At 35.4% G+C, this 20,809-nt stretch overlaps 1 protein-coding gene across 7 annotated transcripts in view; it reads left to right on the forward strand.

The window, feature by feature from the left end:
- Positions 1-20,809, forward strand: part of NCAM2 (neural cell adhesion molecule 2) — a 207,554-nt gene that overhangs the window by 172,888 nt on the left and 13,857 nt on the right. For 6 of the 7 annotated variants that reach the window (XM_072432170.1, XM_072432177.1, XM_072432184.1 and 3 more), the window contains 2 exons: positions 8,363-8,543; positions 19,238-19,442. In XM_072432170.1, coding sequence (XP_072288271.1) covers positions 8,363-8,543; positions 19,238-19,442 — 386 coding nt within the window. The remainder of the gene's footprint in view (positions 1-8,362; positions 8,544-19,237; positions 19,443-20,809) is intronic. The other variant, XM_072432196.1, reaches the window with a different exon arrangement.

Here is a 20,809-nt window from a genome sequence, read left to right on the forward strand (position 1 = left end):
GAATAAACATGTCTGTATCGTAATGGGTCATATTGCCCTAACTCATCCCTATTTACCGCTTACTTATCATAATCAGTCACTAAAGCACCATTTCTTTGAAGATTTATATTTTTCATTAATTGATTCAATTCCACTTCATAGACCACTAATATGATTATAAAATGATTTCTTTCATTAAAACCTATTTATGCATATTTTTTCTAGAGGTCTAAGTAAAAAAGGTTCAAGTGCATTGACTCAACAGTTCTTATTAAGGCAGTAAGAATTTTCATAATGATAGCAACAATTATTTACTTAATTAAAAACAAGTGAAACATAATTAAAAGGATATAATTTGTTAACTAAATACTCAATAATGGCTTGTAAATGATTATTAGGTGGTCATGTTAGGTTAAACTGTAATAATCAGTACTTGAAAGAACAAACAAAAACAGGAGAAAGGTTATGGCCGTATTTATTACTTATTATTCAATTTACATGAAGAAGCAGAAAAACTAAATTGACTCCAAAATAAACCTAGGGCCCAACATGTGGATATCACTGCTAACATTGAAAACAGAATTCATAGCAATGGTAATAAAATACATGAATAAATACATTTTTTAGAGTATTTTGTACATTTGTACTGGCTTACTTACTTTTAAATAATCATTGTAATAGTATAGTAATAATAGGCGTTTCCCACCAGTAGATGATATCTACTTGGGTATTGTGTAAAAAAATCTTTATTATTTAACTACATGTTAAGAGTTTGTTATGTACTTTACATGAGGACACAGCACCATATTCTCATATGAACTGTTTATAAACTGAGATTCATTTTGACATTTTCAGCTCAAAAAAAGTTGTGGTTTATACTTGAGTATAAACAGTAAATTGTTTGTGTTTTTTTAAAGCTTATGTTGAATAGGGGTGATCTGTAGATGTAGATATTTTGCAGGGAAAATGAGGATGTGTGTCTTGCACACACAGTGAAGGATACCTTGTGCAATTCACAAAGCTTTTTTTTCCGTCCCAGCCACAGAACCATATTTTTCTTGATATAAATGGGGTTGTGCTATGTAAATACAACCACTTATGTAATACTTAATTATCAAGTGGGTCATTAGTGAGTGTTATTCTTATTTGACTTGCATTCATAATAGTGGCATTTGTTTCTCCTAAAATTACATCTGTTTACCAACAATAGGTATGTGTTTTGCAGGTGGAAGGTATAATGTAGCTTTTGTTTCAAGTTTAAAGAGATAGAAATGTTCCTAGGTAAAATAACATTACCTTATGGGCAATGGAATATTAGGAGGAGAATAAGCAGACACCATGAGTGATTGTGCATATTAAAAGAGTGTGTATATTGTTGGTGAATATAACATTTTGTTGTATATACTATAGTCTGTGTCTAAGTGACCAGTCAATGCTTTAAACTCCAAACAGGGGGGGCGTGTCTGGCCGGCTGCAAGATAGCCGCTTGATCTCTCTGCTCTATATATGTAGGAGCCATTAGCGACTATTTTAGCGTCTTTTATCCTCTTATTTTTGGATTTTATTGTACCCTCGGGTGGCCCCTGCCCATCGGAGCCTGGAAAGCATGACAAAACGAAAGAAGACAAAACCGGAGCCGCGGAAACTCACCAGTTTTTTCAAGTCGCAGGACGTGACAGACTCCCAAGATGGCGCGGGATCGAGGCCCACCTCTCCCTCAGCGATTCCGGACTCTCCTGCTTCTCTGTCCTCAGAGGAAACGGGATCTCCCTGCGTGGAAGGCCTGAATTTAATAGCTGGTGAGTCACCCGGTTCTACTAAATCTTCCAAAAGTAACCCTGATACATAAGCAGAGAAACAGCAACCGTCAGGGTCTCCTACCCAGAAGGAAGATAGTATTCATGGGCATACTGAAGTTCCTGACCTTACTATAGAGAACTTCCCTGTACACTGTAGGGAACTTTCGCTTTCTACTATGAAGGAAATGATGCTTTCCCTGAAACATTCCTTACATCAGGATATGGCTTGTATGTTCAGCCAAATCAAACTATCTATTACACATCATGAAAAGAGAATCCAGCATTTAGAAAAGAAGTTTGGGGAGTTCTCTCAGGCTCATAATGATTTAGTTGATGTTCACAATGATCAGAATTCAGAAATACAATTGATTAAGCAGAAACTTGCTGATCTGGAGGATAGATCATGGCGAAACAAAGTTAAGATTAGAGGGATCTCTTTTTTTGCCAAATATGATTTATATGATATTTGGAGATGTCAGCACAGTACAGAAAGGGATTACACTTATTTTTCGGTATCACATCTTTCCTACTCTAGGATTGACTTTTTCCTTACTGACCTTTGGTTGTTACAGAAGATCAAGGCCTCCTCCATAGGTACTATCTCGTGATTTGGAAGAAACGAATCGTTTTACTTTATGGAACGCTCACAAAGCATTTATCAGAGGGATTTGTATAAAACTCTGTTCTTACGAAAAAAAACAAAAGCAAAAGCAAATTTTAGATCTCCTTCAACGTATTACATCTAATGAGGCACTAAATAAAAAATCTCCATCTCAGATGCTTTCTAATGCAATTATAAATGATAGACACCAATTAAGATCACTTTTGCTATATATATTTGAGAAATCCCAACATATATTCAAGGCGAAACAATATGCTTTCCACAATAGAGCAGGTGCATATTTAGCAAAACGTCTCACTCCTCGACGCCTTAATACAAAAATTTGTGGATTAAAAGATCCACTTTCTCGAAAACTTTGCTATAATCCCATGGATATAGCAACAGCATTTAAAAATTACTATTCTTCCCTTTATAATTTGGCCGAAGATCCTCTGACTTCCCAACCTAGTATAGCTCACATAAATAGATTTCTTGGTAAGATGAATCTACCCAAACTGTCTCCCGAGCATCAGCTCTCTTTATCTACTCCCTTTACTGACCAGGAGATATTGAGGGTAATCAATACACTCCCCAATAAGAAATCACCGGGAGCGGATGGATACCCCGCTGAATACTATAAAATCTATGCCCGAATTCTGGTGCCTCACTTGAAGGAGATCTTTAATTTAGCTGCAGCTCAGGGGTCTTTCCCTGCAGAAATGTTGCAGGCAATTATTGTTACAATCCCTAAACCAGGGAAGGACCCTCAGTCCACTAGTAGTTATCGACCTATATCTCTTTTAAATACAGATATGAAGATTTATGCCAAAGTTTTGGCGTATAGATTGGAAAATATTATACCTCTGTTAGTACAACCAGATCAAGTAGGTTTTGTGAAAAATAGACAGGCTTCAGATGGTACCAGACGTCTCATTAGTATTTTAAAATATGTTGATCTTTTTAAGAAGCCTTTTACACTGCTGTCGTTAGACGCCGAAAAGGCGTTTGACAGAGTTCACTGGGAATACTTATCTAAGGTGTTAGACAAATTTGGTTTTTTTGGTTTTATTAAATCAGCTATTCTGTCTTTATACTCAGGTCCCTCAGCGAGAGTCTTCACAGCTGGAGCCCTTTCGTCTAGTTTCCCGATTACTAACGGGACCAGGCAAGGATGTCCACTTTCTCCAGTAATATTTATTTTGTTACTTGAACCTTTGGCAGAAAGTATAAGGTCTAATCCGCAGATACATGGCATCAAGATAGGTGATCGTACCCATAAGATTAGTCTTTTTGCAGATGATATTATTTTAATGCTATCTCACTCAATGTCATCTTTAAAAGCTGTGCAAGATGTATTAGACGACTTCTCTAAGATTTCCTATTATAAAATTAATGCCTCTAAATCACAGATTCTGGGTATACATGTGCCATTGTATCTGAAATGTTCTATTAGAGCCAATTTTCCTTTTCTCTGGGAAAATAAAGCTATAAAATTTTGGGGCGTCCATATTCCACCAAACATTTCACGGCTGTTCCAGGTGAATTTCCCTCCTTTAGCAATATCTTTATCTTCTGAATTGGAGAAATATAGGAATATAGAGATATCGATGGCAGGTAGAATTGCTGTAATAAAAATGTATATTTTGCCTAAGATTTTATATTTCTTCCGAACACTTATAATCTTTCTTCCTAAGCATTTTCTTAGATCCTTACAAAAAATGATTTTAAACTATGTATGGAGAGGGAAAAGGCCTAGATGTGCATTTCATATTTTGGCTAGAAATAAAAAAATTGGAGGGATGGGCATTCCTAATTTAATCCACTATTATAGAGCTTCAGTCCTTTCTCAAGTTTTTGATTGGTGGAACCTGTCTCCGCAGAAATTATGGGTCGAGATAGAGCAACACATGTCAGTATCCAACTTACGCCCTTTATTAATAGCTATTAAGATGGGACACCCGGTGCCGACCTCGGTGTACCCCACTATACAAACTTCCTTACAATGTTGGAAAGATTTCAACCCAGTCCCCTCGGCCTTAAGTCCCCATTTCACTGTTCGCCCTGATTTAAGAGTGTTGGAAGTATTTAGCCCTCACCTTAATTTAGTGAGATGGGGGAACTCTGGTATTAGTAAACTAGAAGAAATTTTTAACCCCCACGGCCTAAAGCCATTTGCCGAGCTACAGACAGAGTACAAATTGGCGGATATTGAACGTTTCACTTATTGGGGAATTAGGCATTTGAGTAAAAAGATTGACTTACAAACTGAGCTACGTATTCATACATCGTTACAACATCTTTTTATAATGCCTTTATCACATAAACATATTATAACTAAATATTATAATCTAACTAGTGGGAATTTAGAATTTTCTCTTTCCACCAATATGCAAAGATGGATTAGGGACTTGAGTATTATATGCACTCCCGAGGATTGAGCGGCTGCTATTAGAAACACCTATAAAGCAACTAGATGTGAACAACACTGGGATCTTTTTCAACGTACACTTAATTTCTGGTACTTACCTCCTTATAAATTATCTAAGTTCTCTGCCTCCTGTTCGGCACAGTGTTGGAGGAATTGTGGCGAGGTTGGCTCACTGTCCCATATTCTGTGGTACTGTAGATCTCTTCGTTCCTATTGGAACCTTATATTTCAGCTGATTTATGATATTACAGATTTACGAATCTTACCCACACCCGAACTGGTTATCTTCCATTTGAATACAGGGCGTTTCCCTACTAGCGCTAGAAATATTATTATCCAGATACTTTTAATCTCTAAACTGCTTATCACTAGACTATGGAAGAGCTCACAAATCCCAAGCCATAGAGATGTTGTGGCTGATTTAAATCTATGCTGCGCATATGAAAAAACAATTGACATTCTTAATTTCAACTATGACAAATTTTTGATCAAATGGGATCTTTGGCTAAATCACTCTTCCTGTACTGTGGTTAGGTAATTGATGGACAGTCTATAAACGTCCTTTTGTGATTATGTATGTTTTATTATGTACAGTTCTTTATGTGCAGGCTGGCTCCCTTGTTGCTGTTGTTGCTGTTGCTGTGGTTGTTTTGTTATTACTGTTTTGATATCTCTATTTTCTTTTTCATATTGTTTCCCTTTTTTTTTGTATTGTAATTTTCAAAAACTATCAATAAAGAAATATTGAACAATAAACTCCAAACAGGTAACCCGTTTATCATAAATAATCCTAATAAGACAAACATAGGTCCTTTTTATTACTTTCTTCCTATTGTTTTTTTTTCCTTATATCCTACCCACCTTAACATCCTCTGGTGATATGTTATTTTCCACCCCTGAGCATGCTTCCACCCAAGCATGATATGGCCAACCCTGTCTAGGGTTACCATATTCTTTGTAAGATTACCAGTCAGCTTTGTATTAAGAAAATAATTTTCTGATTTACTTGAAATCATTTCATAATTTATAAAGTACAGAAAGCACCGATTTAAACCTAATTGAACTTCTTTTAAAGTATATAATGCAAAACTTTATAGCAGTTAAAAAACATCTGATTTTATATGGAAAGAAAACTAACAAGTTCACCTCTAAGTCAAGGACTAATAATTATTTGTCACCCTTAATGGTAACATTTTAGATCTATCTAATAACTAATACTTAAAGTGTGTTTAAGAATATGTTTTTTAGTTAAATCTTAACAATAAACTAAATTCAAATGTATTGTTCACATGTACCATTCATAACGTCTTTACCTTATATTTATTTATCGTTCAGTGCCTTCTTGGGTGAAGTGTGGATAAAAACATGTTTTTAATTTAATGAACATTTTATTGTGATTTTTTTTCTACACTTACACTATCTAGCCTTGGTATTTGTTTATTTATTGTATTACAGTTTTTTTCTCCATCCTATTTATTCATTGGGCACGTTTCAATAGCTTTTATCGAGTTTTGACATGCAGAAATCTATTATTTTGTACAAAACAGCATACTTGACAGCTTTAGCTTATATGCATCTCCTTCTTTGACCTGGTCAAATAGCACATTTACTCCAGTTTCTACCAGGTGCAAACCAAGCTATTTACAATTACAACTAATTTTAACAATTTTCTGTTTTCAATTTACCGATGGCCAAAGGGAGCTCTTGTACGTAATTGTTTTTATGATGTGAGCACTGCTACACTTTATCTTTTGGAGTTTGATGCTTTTGTATTTTAAGTAGTTGTTATAATTGTCTAATTTGCATTGTTTTGCAAGTTCCCATGTGAGCTGAAAATGTTTTTTTTTTTTTGTTTGTATTTTTTTTTTTATTTTGCTCTGCTGTTTGTTAACAAGCTTTTCTTTAAACTGTATAGATTATAAGAAAAAGGCCACACTGTATGTTTAATGTTGTATTTTTTTTGCACTGATATATAAGCATTTCTCTAAAACTTTTGAGTATTTCAATTAGTTTATCTATGACAATGCTGTTGAGCATGCTGTTCAAATGTATTTAGGAATTACAGATTATTCAATGAATCACCTAATATATTGTTCTTGGGAGCATACCCAGTCATATAAATAAACAAGATCTTTCCTAGTCCTGCTCCTGTATGTTCCTTGCAATACTTCACAAAAAAAGAAAACAGAGAAGATGTAATGAATCGTGTGAATGGAATCTGCAGTTCAAAACTCAGTTCCAGTTGAGATTTTTTTTTAACGAAATAGTTTAAATATTATTTATAGAAAAGGTTAAGAGAAATTACACTAACTTTCTGATTAGGCATGATTATTTCTTTCCTTGACAAGATTTGATTTTCAGTTCTTACTTAGATTTGCTCTGTAAGCACTAGCATAAACACATACAATAAAATAGATCAATGGAACATACAGTCTGAATGTCTGTAATTTTAATTTTTATGTTGATATTACAGTTAGTTCCCACTCTGCCTAAATCAAAAGGTCATCTCTTCTGTTTGCAAAAGATTATATACAACAATTAATCGGCTTTAGAAGATATTGTATGGGCCATGGAATGTGACACTGCAGATAATTATTGTCCAAGACCAGAACCACCCTGTTCTTTTTACATAACCCTATTCTTGGTGTCAGGAAGTCTGCATTTGTGGTAAACCACAAAAATGCATAGTGAATGGTGTGTTTTGTAAAAATGCCAGAGAATGGTGTGTTTTGTAAAAATGCCGGAGATTAACACAGTTTTATTGGTGGAAAACAAATATCTGTTCATATTTTTTTACATTCATTTGCTCAGTTGAGGCAATATGCTGGCTGTGATCTGTATTTCTGTTCCTGGCTTAGCTTTCTCTGATTTTTGAACCTTTTGATGTCTGCACAAACTTTCTGCTCATTACTATACTAAGACTCTTGTTTGACTTTCTGGATTATTTGTCTGAATGTAAACTTTTCTGGTTTGGCCTTGGCCATGATCTTTGATTTGGTTTAGAAACTGACTTGCTTGAGGTGTGCTCTTGTTGCTTCTGGTATCCATTCCTCAGATATAAAATATTTCACATTAAAAGTCTGTGGGTAGCCAGGTAGAAGAGAAACAACATTCATTTACCCAAAAAGTAGGTTTTCTAATAATAAAAACTGTGAGGTAGAAAGGGGCATACCTGAGCTGATACCAGATCTCATAATCAGATCATACCATTGGCTGTCCATTCTCCATCAGTCTTGAATACCAGTCAATTCACGTATCAAATATTTTGTATCTCTGAATTAATTGTCCACAGTAGTAGGTACATTAACAGGTGCTTTTAAATATCAACTGGTTCATCGGCATTTCATTCTTACTGTGTTATTTTACATTTACACTTACACACTTCACATTCCCTAATAAAAAAAAAGTTATATATGGTCCGTTTGTTTGTTTTTACAGGAAATTTATTTTTACAAAAATTTTGACAATAACTAAAGTTGGATTTATATGTTAATGCAAAGGATGTGGTGCCAATTTATAACACTCCCTTACCGATTTAATTGTATGTTTTTACAGAAAGACAAAGAAGATCAGTGGCTTGAGAAGAAGTTTCTTGGGAATAAAGATCATATAGTTCTAGAACATCTACAATGGAATATGGAGTATGAAGTTCAAATTATTGCAACAAATAGGCTCGGCCAATCTGAGCCAACAATATATGAGTTTATAATGCCGCAAAAACCTAACATTATTGCTGGTATGTGCAGTTTCCTATCAGTATGTTGCTTTCATAAAATGTATCCGCTGCATTTATATATTTTGTGATCAGTTCATCTGTTACAAGTGACTTACTGAATTTTTTCACTTTAAATATACTATCTTTGTTTTACCTTTTGAGCTTTTAAATGCTATTAGGATATGTTATTTAGGATGGTGTTCATGGCATTTCAAACACCATTGATAAGATATGCATTGATAATACTGTTGTTTTTGTGGAGTTACTGTAAATTATGGTTATGATTAGCAAACTGGCTGAATTTTGATTAGTAGCACCTATTAAAAATATTGCGCAAAATGAGTCCTGGCATTAAATGTGGCATTTGCAAGGAGGTCCTGATTTCCAGGCTGTTTGCAAGTCCTTGGCCTTTGTTCGAGCTAACACCAAGCAAACGCAAACACTCTGCTCTAGCAAATACCTATCCTCATCTTTACCAATCTAGTAGTAGGCCCCTCACATATAACACTTGTAGGGGATTGGGGGAGTTCTTGTATTTAGGAAATACTAGAGATTTAGGTCTAAAAATAAACACAGGAGAGTGTGTACTGTACCATGAGTGTAAGACTAGGTACACATGTGCAATAATTAACGTTAGAAAACGAATATTCAATTATTTTGACTGATTGTATTGTGCACGATTCTGTACATGCTGTAACGATATGATCGTTCAAATATAATCCACCAATAATATACACACACTAGATACGATTGTTTAAATGATGCAGGAATTGACATGTACCTGATAAAGTGTACCACAAAACAATCCACGAATCACTGAACGACCGTACACACAATAGATAGTGAACAATCATAGCTCAATCAGAAAAAAACATAAATGGGACTTTTCAGGTACTTTGATTCAAAACAAAAAAACATTCCTAAACATTTTTTTCAGTAGAAACCAAAAGTTAAAAACCCACTTCTTAAGTGGGAAACAAAACTATCACAGACTGGCTTGTGTTGCTGTATTTAAACTATAAAAATTTTACAAAAGTTTCTGAAAATTCATTTTGATGTTTCTCTTATGGCAAGGATTTAAATATATATGCAATTATAAATAGTGTTAGCTGCTTGATTTTTGTACAGCAAAGTTCAGTAAGAGACCATAAAAAGGCATTGCAAAAAAAAAAAAAAAAAACTTCACTATTGTAGAGGATGGGGGTTTTATTTCTTATGGTCTCAAGGAGCACCATCTAGGTGGGTTGGGTTGGAAGGTGGGATCTGTTAACTGTAGTTTTTTTCTCTTTTTGGTTACGTTTAAGGTTATCTGAGTATTTGATTTAAGTTACTAATCTAATATTTCATAGCTAAGGAATGTTTGTGTTATCATAAGGATAAAATTGTTGATCTAGAAAAATTACCTGGGATACCATATTTTTTTTTACAAAAATGTCCTACTTATCTTACTTTTATATATATATATATATATATATATATATATATATATATATATATATATATAAACCATTATATTGTTTTGAAGTATGAGCCTAATTTGAAGAACAATCGTTTAGTAATTTTCTTATTACCAGTTTATTAATTGCAAAAAAGCATGGTGGGTAGGAAACTTGAGTGTAGTACTGATAATGCACAGACACCCTCTATCATAGGAAGACAGTCCCTTGACCTGGCCATTTCTGATGTTGTCATGTTTGTAAGATGAGCCAGCCATAGTTGTCAGACCGACCTTAGAAGAAAAAGTAGATATTCTGTTTGTATCAATCATTATTGTTTTATCCTTTCTTTCTTTCCTTGCCATGCATAGTGCCATTGCATTGGCATTACCTAACTTGTCTGGGGAAAATTCTTCAATGTTATGCTTTGTTTTTTATTTAATATTTTGCACAATTTCTGAATCAGTAGCTGAATTTTTAGTTTCTGTATCAGAAAAAGTAAAGCAAAAAAAATGAGCTGCATTTTTCTCATCACTGCCTTGAAAGTTGCTGTGACAAATACCTTTTGGGAAATGCAGGTGTAAGTATTAAATCGATACAGTGGAGTTCAGTATTTATGGGGATTAACTGTGATAAGAGTTTATTAATTCTTCAGATGTCACTACAAATAGTCTCTTGAGCAATTTTGCAAACACCAAATAAAATCTCTGTAGGATAACACACCATAGATCTTGGCAAATTTTGACAATAGCAGTAATTTTCCAGTTAATGGAAAAAATATTCCCTTGTATTCCATCATCTAAAAGTATAACAAAGATAATGAACAAATCTGTGCAGATTGACATCTGAAAAAGAGTGAGCTGATGTGTAAGTTCTATTGATCTAATAGTATCAGCCAGTCTATATACAGTCTAAATCCTTTTTTTTATTGGTTACTAAAAAAATGTAAGTAAATGCAAAAAAGTTTAACTCTTTCTCCCTAGAGATCATGTATATTAAACCAGTAGGCATGTGGTCTGCTTCTGTTCTGATTGCAGAACATATGCCCATCAATTTTGAGCTGTTGTTTCAAGTATGCCCTTCTGTAAAGATAAACTAACTCTGGTACTGGTATTACATAGCCTTCTAATTCTCTAAAGAGTTTTGAAGTTTAGCTACAGCACACTGTTTTTTTATCATTTTTTTTTAAATACTATCATGTTTTTCAGTTTTGAATTTTATCTACCCCAAAAACGATTATACTGCAGTTCATTAGTTCTTAGTGTGATGATTACATTTAGTTTTAAAGTTTCCTTTAGATATTTATGCCAGTAACACATTTCCTGTGCAGGTGATAACACTCACCACATTGTATCCCTAAAGGAGCAAGATTTGTACTCAATTTTTACTTGTATTTTTAATGCACTAGTATATTATTTAACACTTTACAAAGTCCACTGTCATATCATTACCAGCCCCTTAAAGGAGGCTAAAATATATTGTCCCTAGCATGGTCATATGTCATTAATACAGTCTAAGGACAATTTTTGAAGGGAAGCCAATTACCCTAACTGCATGTTTTTGGAATGTGGAAGAAAACTGGAATGCTCAAAGGCAGCTCACAGAAACATGGAAAGAACCTGCAAACTCCGTGCAAAAAGAAATTTAAATCTGGGACCTAATACTGTAAAGACAAGAGTGCTAGCCACTCCGCCAGCAATGCTGCTACCTCAGGGCATTAATATAGAATTACTCCCCCTCCTCTACGTCATAATAAGACAGACCACATAATGTTACCATCGAACATTTATACGGAATACTATCAATAATAGGTTTTCCTATTAGCCAAGACAGCCTTCTAAAATTCCCTGATGATACCCCAACCATGTTGGTTCTCTGCTTTCGTCTGCTTAGGCAGTGGTAACCAGTGTGTGCATCTGTCTCACACAAAGTTTGCACTTATTTGAGACATCAGGCCAGAAATAGTGGGTAAACTATTCCATCATAAATATACTATGGACTCTATTTATAAAGCAGTGAATCTGACATCCCCTTAAACATTCCCTGGTGAAGAATCTTCCAGGATCCTTTATAAATCCTACATGAGTCCTACATGGGACATATTCTAAATGAGTCCATCCTAAATGAGTCCTACATGGGACATATTAAATCTTACTTTTTTTTTTTTTTTTTACAATTTATGAATATATATATATATATATATATATATATATATAATATTTAGGATGGTATATTTATAAAAATGCCATAATAGGTAAACCATAATGCAATGACCTAAACTGTTCATCAGAAACTGGGTTTGGTTTTATACAGCAGTCGCCAATCGGTGGTCCACAAAAAAATTTTGGTGGTCTGTGGCTCTAGCTGGTGCTCCCCCCTGTGGGGTCAGGAGAATGAAGCCACGGACTATGTCTCCCATACAGATCACAGGGTCAAAGCGGACACACAACCCGCCCACTCTCCTATCGCAGGCTTATCATGACGTCACTCTGGAGAAGTTTCTTCCCCTTTGAGTGACACAGGGCTCCCCATGCTTGCAGGGTCCAGAGTCCATGAAATTAGTGTTCTGTGATGTCCAAAAGGTTGGTGATCAGTGCTTTAGTACATCTAAAGCTAAAACTTTTGTTTGTCTTGGTCAAGGTTAATCAGAAAACACAAGCAAGTATTCACTGTATGCTAAGAATATGAGTCTGTCATCTTTAGGATTGGGACATCTTTAGGATTGGGACTTGTGTGTCCCCGAATGACAACGTATCTTTTTGCATTCAAAATCTCGGTAAACTTTTGCAGTTTATCTTTGGTTTGCTTGCATATTTCAATACAAACTTAACCATGTGCATCCCAACTAAAAACGTAAGTCTTTAGATATCCTTTAAAAGGGACATCATAGATGGGATTATGCATAGCATGTTTTATTAGGCTCCTGTAATACAACTCCGTTCTAGTTGAGTATTAGGTACAGTTTTTTTTTTACAGTGAAATACCAAGTTTGCACTTTTAGAAAAAAACTGTACTCAAATACACTTGTGACATTCATATTTTATTTTTATTTTTTTGTCTTAGCAGAATTAAAGCATTTTGATGTCTCAAATTAATGAGTCTTAATGAGTTAATTTAATGACTTCACAGAGATATTGGCACTGAATACCTGCTGCTCTTCCCTTGATTGCTGCAAGCTTAATAGAATATGAGTTCCATGATTAAAAGATATATAATCAACCTATAGGAAATGTTTCAAACTGTTCATCATCTTAGGTCATTAAAAGAAGTTGCATCTAAGCTTTTTTCATTGATTTCATTTCATAGTGTAGAAGCTCAATGGAATACATTTCTGTCTTATCTTATGCCAATAATCTAAACTGTAAAGTCATTTCTCCTTTTTCCTTGATGTCACTGATTCATACCAGATGAGATTTTGGAATTCATAACAGCAGGACAACAAAATGCAATATCAAGCAAAGTTTTAAGTGTATATCTTCCAGTATTTTCGGACTATCAAACATTTGTATTCTGTTTTTGCCAGATAGGCTAAAATTTTGATTATTTGTTTATTCCCAAATGTTGGGTTTAACCACCTGAGCGTTACACTGAGGTCTAGATTTCTGTACCAAAAGTGATCCACTGTTTTTCATGAAATTTTTTTTTTAAATTGTAGACCTGTAATTTACAGAAATATGTCCGAACAGGGGTTCTAGTAGATAATATGAATATAAAAAATGTATTTACTTTTATTTTATTTTTTTTTTTTTTTTTGTATTGGATTGGATACGCAAGTTTGTATCCAATCAAATACAAAATATAAATTTGAATTTCCAAGTTATTTACCTTTATTTTATTTTTTTTTATTTTTTGTATTGGATTGGATAGGGAGTTTGTATTCAATCCAATACAAAATGACAGTTTGAATTTACCAGTTATATACTTTGTAATTTTTTTAATTATTTTGTATTGGATTGAATACAGGAGTTTGTATTCAATCCAATACAAAATGTTTGAATGAGTTTCAATTTAAATTTCCCGCACATGCGCTGACGTCATCACGCACGCAGGGAGGAGCCGTCCGTTTTTTTCTTTCTCCGCCGGACGGCTTCTCGCTTCAGAGATCATCCGGCGCTGGAACAAGAAGGACGTGGACGATCAGTGGGACCAGGTAAGAAGCTGGCCGGCGGAACACAAGATGCCGGCCGGCGGAACACAGGATGCCGGCCGGCTTCTTACCGGTCCCGCTGGCACCCGACGAAGGACACCCGACGCTGGAGAGGGAGATCGTCGGACGACGATCGACGGAGGACGACGCTGGAACACGAACACGACGCTGGATGAGCACAGCGGGACCAGGTAAGTAAGGATGGGAAAAAACTCGGGGTTAACCATCCTAGCCATTTTTTTTTGCCCGTACGAGGGTCGGGCTTAACGGCTAGGAGGTTAAAGAGAAACGGGTATGCAAAAAATTCCTGTTTTTTTTAAAGGTAACATTTTTTTAGATAGAGGTAGAGTTGTAAGAAATTAGAACCACTGTCGGGTCTTTGCTGTCTGTAGCCCTGTTAGGGATATTCTCGCTCTCTAATTGTCTTGATCATTATTGTCACTGGGAATGAATGGATACATTGGCTTCAGAAAGTTTTCAGACCCCCTTAACTTATTTCAATATTTTTTAAGCTACAGCCATGATTGAATTATATTTTTATTTCTCATTCATTTTTAAAAGGGAAATAAAAAGAAGTGTTACATTTATATAAGTATTTAGGCTCTTTACTTAGTACCTATTCGAAGCATCTTTGGCAGGAATTACGGTCTCAAGTCTTTTCTTTATGATGCAGCAAGGTTTGCACACCTAGATTGGGGGATTTTCTGCTATTCTTTCAAGCTCAGTTAGGTTGGATCAGGACCTTTATTATATCTAATAGGGGGGGGTTGCTTACATTAGACCAGTATCCTCTAATCACAGTCTACAAGTCAAGAAGTAAAAGGAAATCATCCAAATGAAACACAGGAAAACTGACAATAGTCAAAGCCCCTAGTCCAAAATTTAAAAAAATGGTTTTGGTGAAGTAAGGATTAAGTCATCAGTCTACCGTAGAGATTTTTTCGCTTCTTGTATTGTAAACTCAACAGCACATGAAAGGTAATCTCCCAAATGTAGGCAAATGCCCACTTAAACATTTATCAGTGATGATTTTTCCTTCGGTGATAATAGGCCTGATTTAATAAAGCTCTCTAAAGCTGGAGAGGATAAACTTTCATCAGTGACGTTGGGTGATTTAGCAAATCTGGAACAGATCTGGTCCAGAATTAAAATCATTTGCAAATAACAAATAGCCATTTACTTTTATTAAATCATTTCCAGGACAGCTGGATCACCCAGCTTCACTGATGAAAGTGTATTCTCTCCAGCCTTGGAGAGCTTTAATAAACCAGGTCCATAGGCACAGCAGGGGTTTTAACTTTTAACTTCATCAAAAAATGTTTTTTTTAGTCTTCCTCATAAAATAGTTATATTGATAAATGATAGTCTATCCTCTTCAGTCTTAGAGAGCTTTAATAAACCCAGCCATATATATCATCTATTACATTCAGTTTTTAAAATGTATGCTTAGAAAACATTCTCTAATAAACCCTCAATCCTGGGTACATACCAGTGTCAGATAAAAGCACTGCAGTAATGAAAAATGCACACGGCTCAGAGTTCCATTATTTGATACTGATTCTTGCCGATGTCCAGTTGTGACTTTATACCATTTAATGGCTTACGCAACAGATTATAAGTTTAAGTCTTAACAAGAAATTGGATCTTATACCCTGCTGGGATTTTTCACCTTGGTGAATTGTGCCAATGGAAGATATACAGTATCTGTTTCCACACAAGAGGAAATCCTGCAACCAGCATTGTTTATGTATCATCAAATCATTGCTAGTTGCAGCAAAGCACTTTTCATCCCTAGCCCAAAATGTTTTGTACTCCTATGCCTATTAAGTCATCATCAGAATTCCAGGAAATGCATTGATAGTGATTGCTGTGAGATTATTCAAAAAACATTCACAAATACCCTTCTACATGGGAACCTTGATCTGGTCGTGAGTCTTTTTCTTATAAAAAAAACTGTTGGGGCCCCTTCATTGCCAAATGTTAAATTCACCATTTGAAATACCGAACAAGCACCATTGAAATCATTGAATTCTGATGCAGTTCATATTTTTTTTCATACTTCTCCAGTGTCTTGAATCTAACACCATAACCAATTTTGGATTAGGTTAGGTTGAAAAAACAAAGAAGCCATTGAGGAGGAGAACAGAGACAACAGAAAATTTGCTGTCTCCTCCGTCATAAAGGGATAAAGTTGAAATGCAGAACCGCATAGTTAAGTTTTACTGTTCAGTTTCTTAAGTGCTTAGTAACTATGCGTAGGCATTGTCTTCTTGAAACTAAATGAGAACATGTGGTGTTAGCTGTGCTAGAACAAAGATCAAGTAATATCTGTGTATTATAAACTTTATTTTGCATTTTCATCAGAAAAATATATTAGTATTGTTCACTCGAAGACAGAAGTTTCAAGTAGTTGCATGCTTATATTAGTGTAAATTGATGTGTCTTGGGTTTAATAATTTAAAAAGCTTTGCCTTTGTACCCTTTGTTATAAGATATTTCTTTTTTTATTACAAATTCCAAGCTTAAACAGAAAACAAATCAATCAGTATGTAGTCTTTTTGTGTAAGTCTTGCTGATTTTTATGTTATTAGAGGATTTTTAAGCTAGGTGGGAGGAAGCTGTAGGTTGGTGGCTGCCACTTGTATTGTGGCTTAACTTCTCAATAGCTTTCCTAAAACAGCCGGATGGTTTCTGAAAAGTGCCAGGTGGTGCGCCCAACTAAAAGGGGCTAGTGAGAACACTGAAAATATAGAAAGTTTACAAGAATTTCAAAGCAATGTTCTTCGCGAGTTTGGGCACCACTAAGTAGTTAGCCTCTTAGTCGGGTGGATCATGAAGCATCACCTTAGGTATGAAATGAAAAAAATTTGGAAAGCTTTTGCGTGTCTTGATTTTTAACAGAAAATTTGACTGAATGTCTAGACATGAAGGCAGCATGCAGACAAGAAGTTTGAGAAAGGAAAGTTAGCTGAATCATGAACAATGATAATGTTTATGTTCATTAATGTACAAGTTGTAAAAGAATAGAGTGGTAGTAGGGTGAAAAAAGGATGGAGTGAATGCAGAATGAGAAAACTAGTGGCAAGTTAATTGTGATTGAGTTGTTCTTCCTATATTGATTTTAAAGATTTAAAGAAAATTAAAAAAGAGGGCCTGAACTATGGAGGTTGTGCCAAAATTGCAAGCAGGGGTAAAATGGCTACTACAATTAAAATTGCCTGTTGATTCCCTTCAGTTGATCCTTCTCTCAGACCTTGTTTTGTTGGAAGCAGCCATCCTGGTAAAAGAGTAGTTTTTCTTTTCTTGTGTCAGACCTTTTCCCAATAACAACTGGTAATCTAATAAACAGTGGAGAGTCAGCAGCAGAACAGGAGTTGCAGAAAGCACAAATCTAGGGAACCTATGAAGCAATAAAATCTAAATGAAGAAGTTTACATTCATATTTATTGATTATTTAGCAATTTGGTTGGGATTACACTGTTTAATACAATAATAAATTATAATTTTTTATTGTTATCATTAATATTATCAATAAACTGTATTTATATTGCACCAACAAATTGACTGTGGCAGGTCAGAAACCTTCGCAGGCAGCAATACCCCTTCCTCTTTTCCATAAACCCCTTCCCCTTTTGCCTCATATAACGACACTTGCAAGTATGGTGCAAATGGCCTTTTTTTTATTACAGTTTTTCACAATCCATTTTTCACATGTTACTAAACATTTTCCTAAAACACTATAACATAAAACATTACCCTATTCAGGTTGCAGGTCCTCAAAGGCATTTTCTCCTTTAACCTCCCTGGCGGTCTGAATAAGTATTTTTAAATGTCAAAGTTGTACAATACTTATTATTTTAAATTTCCCACCTGGTCCCGCTTCCCAGCCTCACACTCGCCCGTCCCATGCCCAACCAGCATCTGCGTCCCTGGCGTGTGAACATTGGGGACGCGAGGCCAGGTCGGGCATGGGACATGTTCAATGTTCACACGCCAGGGACGCAGATGCCAGACAGGCATTGCCAGGCTACACACACCAGAGAAAGCAGATGCTGGGCATCGTTGGAGGATGCCGCGGGCACCGCTAGAGGATGCCGCAGGCACGTGGAAACCAGGTAAGCTTTAAAACTCCCTTGCAATTCCACCCCTGGTGTGGCTTGGGGTTACCACCTTTGGTACTGAAAATTAACTCCGAGCAACACTTGGGAATACCACCAGGGAGGTTACTACTGCCTTGTGAATGCTATTAATTGCGCATACTATCCCCACATCAATTACTATCCACTTGCTCATGAATTGAACAATTTTGGAGACTCCATATCATAGAATCAAATCCTTCCCCCGAGTAAACCATGCATCAACTTAATTTCCGAAATTCATGGGGGGGGGGGATCTTCCTCCTTGCTTTCTAGTCCCCTGACTCCACCCTCTCAACTCATTTTGTTATATTGCTCCCCTTCCATTATTTATAATTATGACCTATCCCAGCCTTGAACTCTCTTTAACCTCCTTGCCCCCCTTTACACTATACCTGCCTTGCTCTGCCTACCCGTGCTGGCCCCTGACTATCTCTTTTCTGTCGCGGTCTCCTGGAACCCTATACAATAAATAGGGGTTGCAAATGACACAAATACAGACAATGTCATACGAGAAGAATAGGACCCTGCTCGAAAGAACTTACAATCTAAGAGGAGGGGGAATCAGAACAAAATAAAAGAGGGGAATTTAATTAGAATGCAAAAATGCTAAAATAATTCAATGAATATTATGTTCTAGGGTTTTATTTTAACCCTCTTACATGTGGATTAATATATTATCACTCTAAATTGTACTTCCAGGTTAAAATAGTGTTAAAGAATAAAATTAAAATGTCTGATGAAAAATAACACTGAAAGATTTGCTAGGAAACCTGGCATGGATGCCAGTGTTGGATATTAGATGAGACAATCTGTCTGATTCAAATGCTTTGATTAGATTTTATGTTCACTGTAGGCACAAACATTCTAAAGGTCTGTATCTAAAGCATAAAGCAACATATTTACATTAATAAAAAACATTAAAACCCTTGTTAATAATACAGAATCACAAAATATTGCTTTTTTAAAAATGTATGTTTTTTCTTTTTCCTAAAGATACTCTATTCAGCGGCCTTGGAATCGGAGCAGTCATCGGTTTGGCAGTGGCAGCTCTCCTCCTAATTCTCGTTGTGACGGATGTCAGTTGTTTCTTCATGAGACAGTGCGGATTGCTTATGTGTATAACCAGACGGATCTGTGGGAAAAAAACTGGCTCCAGTGGAAAAAGTAAAGAATTAGAAGAAGGCAAAGCTGCATACTTGTGAGGAAAAAAAAGTGTTTTTTCTGCTTATGGCTAAAATAGTGTGACAATTCCTTTCTGTAGGTTTACACACAGGACGTCTTGTGTGTGTGTAAAATAATGATAGTATGTCAGTTTGAATGACTATTTTAGTAGGTTTTTAAGCAGGCAGTATGTCAGCTATCTACTAACCTAAAGAAAGAAGATTCAAGACTGTCAAAATGGATTTCAGTCAACAGAACAGCAGATATCCAAAGTGGTGGCACCCATAACCGGCTACCACTACCAGGCTAAGGGGGGATCCCATGCTTTCACTAAGAATGGAATACCCTTTGAATATGTTTTATATTAGTTAATTAATTACATATTTATTTTTTTACACATATATTTAGAACATTTCATAAAGGGATTATTAGTTTTTGTCTTGTTGATCTCTTAGAAGAATAAATATAGAGAATAAGTTTGCTGTGTAGAGCAAATCTGAATTTTGATTAAAGCGGTGGCAGTGAAATATACAAGTAGGCACCTCTCTGTGACTAAATACTAATTCATTTGTCCTATGTACTCCCAAATCTTGGTGTCTTTGGTTAATTTTCCCCCTAAAAGTTTGCCTCCTGTGTCCTACTATTGGCCCATCACTGTGATGAGAAAACAGACTAGCAAAATTGAGGTGCCGAAAGCAGGGCTATGGTCATGAAATATGCATGCCACGTATACCACTTTCACTTTTGCAGAATAAATATCACTTTATTTTAAACTTTAATGCCATAGATGAAGGTATTACTTTGGATAACTCTTTTTCTTTTCTACAAAATATATGGTTTCAGAAAATGAGTCATGTGACACTCCACTTCGGGGCTACTTTCCTAATGTTGTTGTCAATAACCTATAAAACTTTCTAGGTGATGTTCACTTATACAGTAAAAGCTTTGGAGCTAGTTTAAGGTCTTTTATTGCTGTTTTTGTTATATTCCCATTGTGAGGGAGGGGAAATGCTTGTTGTATGGCAGAAAGGGTTACCGTCCCCAGCTATAAATGGGAATGATTAAATTTTTCTTTTTATTTTCCAGTACGTGTAGATAACTTTTAGCACAATTGGTGATAATCAGAAAAGCACAAAATCAGATTCATTATTTTTCAACAAGAGTTTTTAATGACTTTTTTATTTTCATTTATTATGACCATACTAAAATTATGAACGTTTAAGCTATTTAAAAGCACTAAACTCCATTTTATATTACATCCTCTTACCTAGTAAACAGTCCTTGCTCTAACCTCACATATTTCTACTGTCTCCTGTTGTTCCATTGTCTGTAAAGTTCTGTAAATTTTAGTATCTGTGCATATTTTTTTATGAAAAAGTGTTGCATTCATAATTAGAGATACAG

Source organism: Pyxicephalus adspersus, chromosome 1 (assembly GCF_032062135.1).
Source record: "Pyxicephalus adspersus chromosome 1, UCB_Pads_2.0, whole genome shotgun sequence".
Classification (NCBI taxonomy): Eukaryota; Metazoa; Chordata; class Amphibia; order Anura; family Pyxicephalidae; genus Pyxicephalus; species Pyxicephalus adspersus.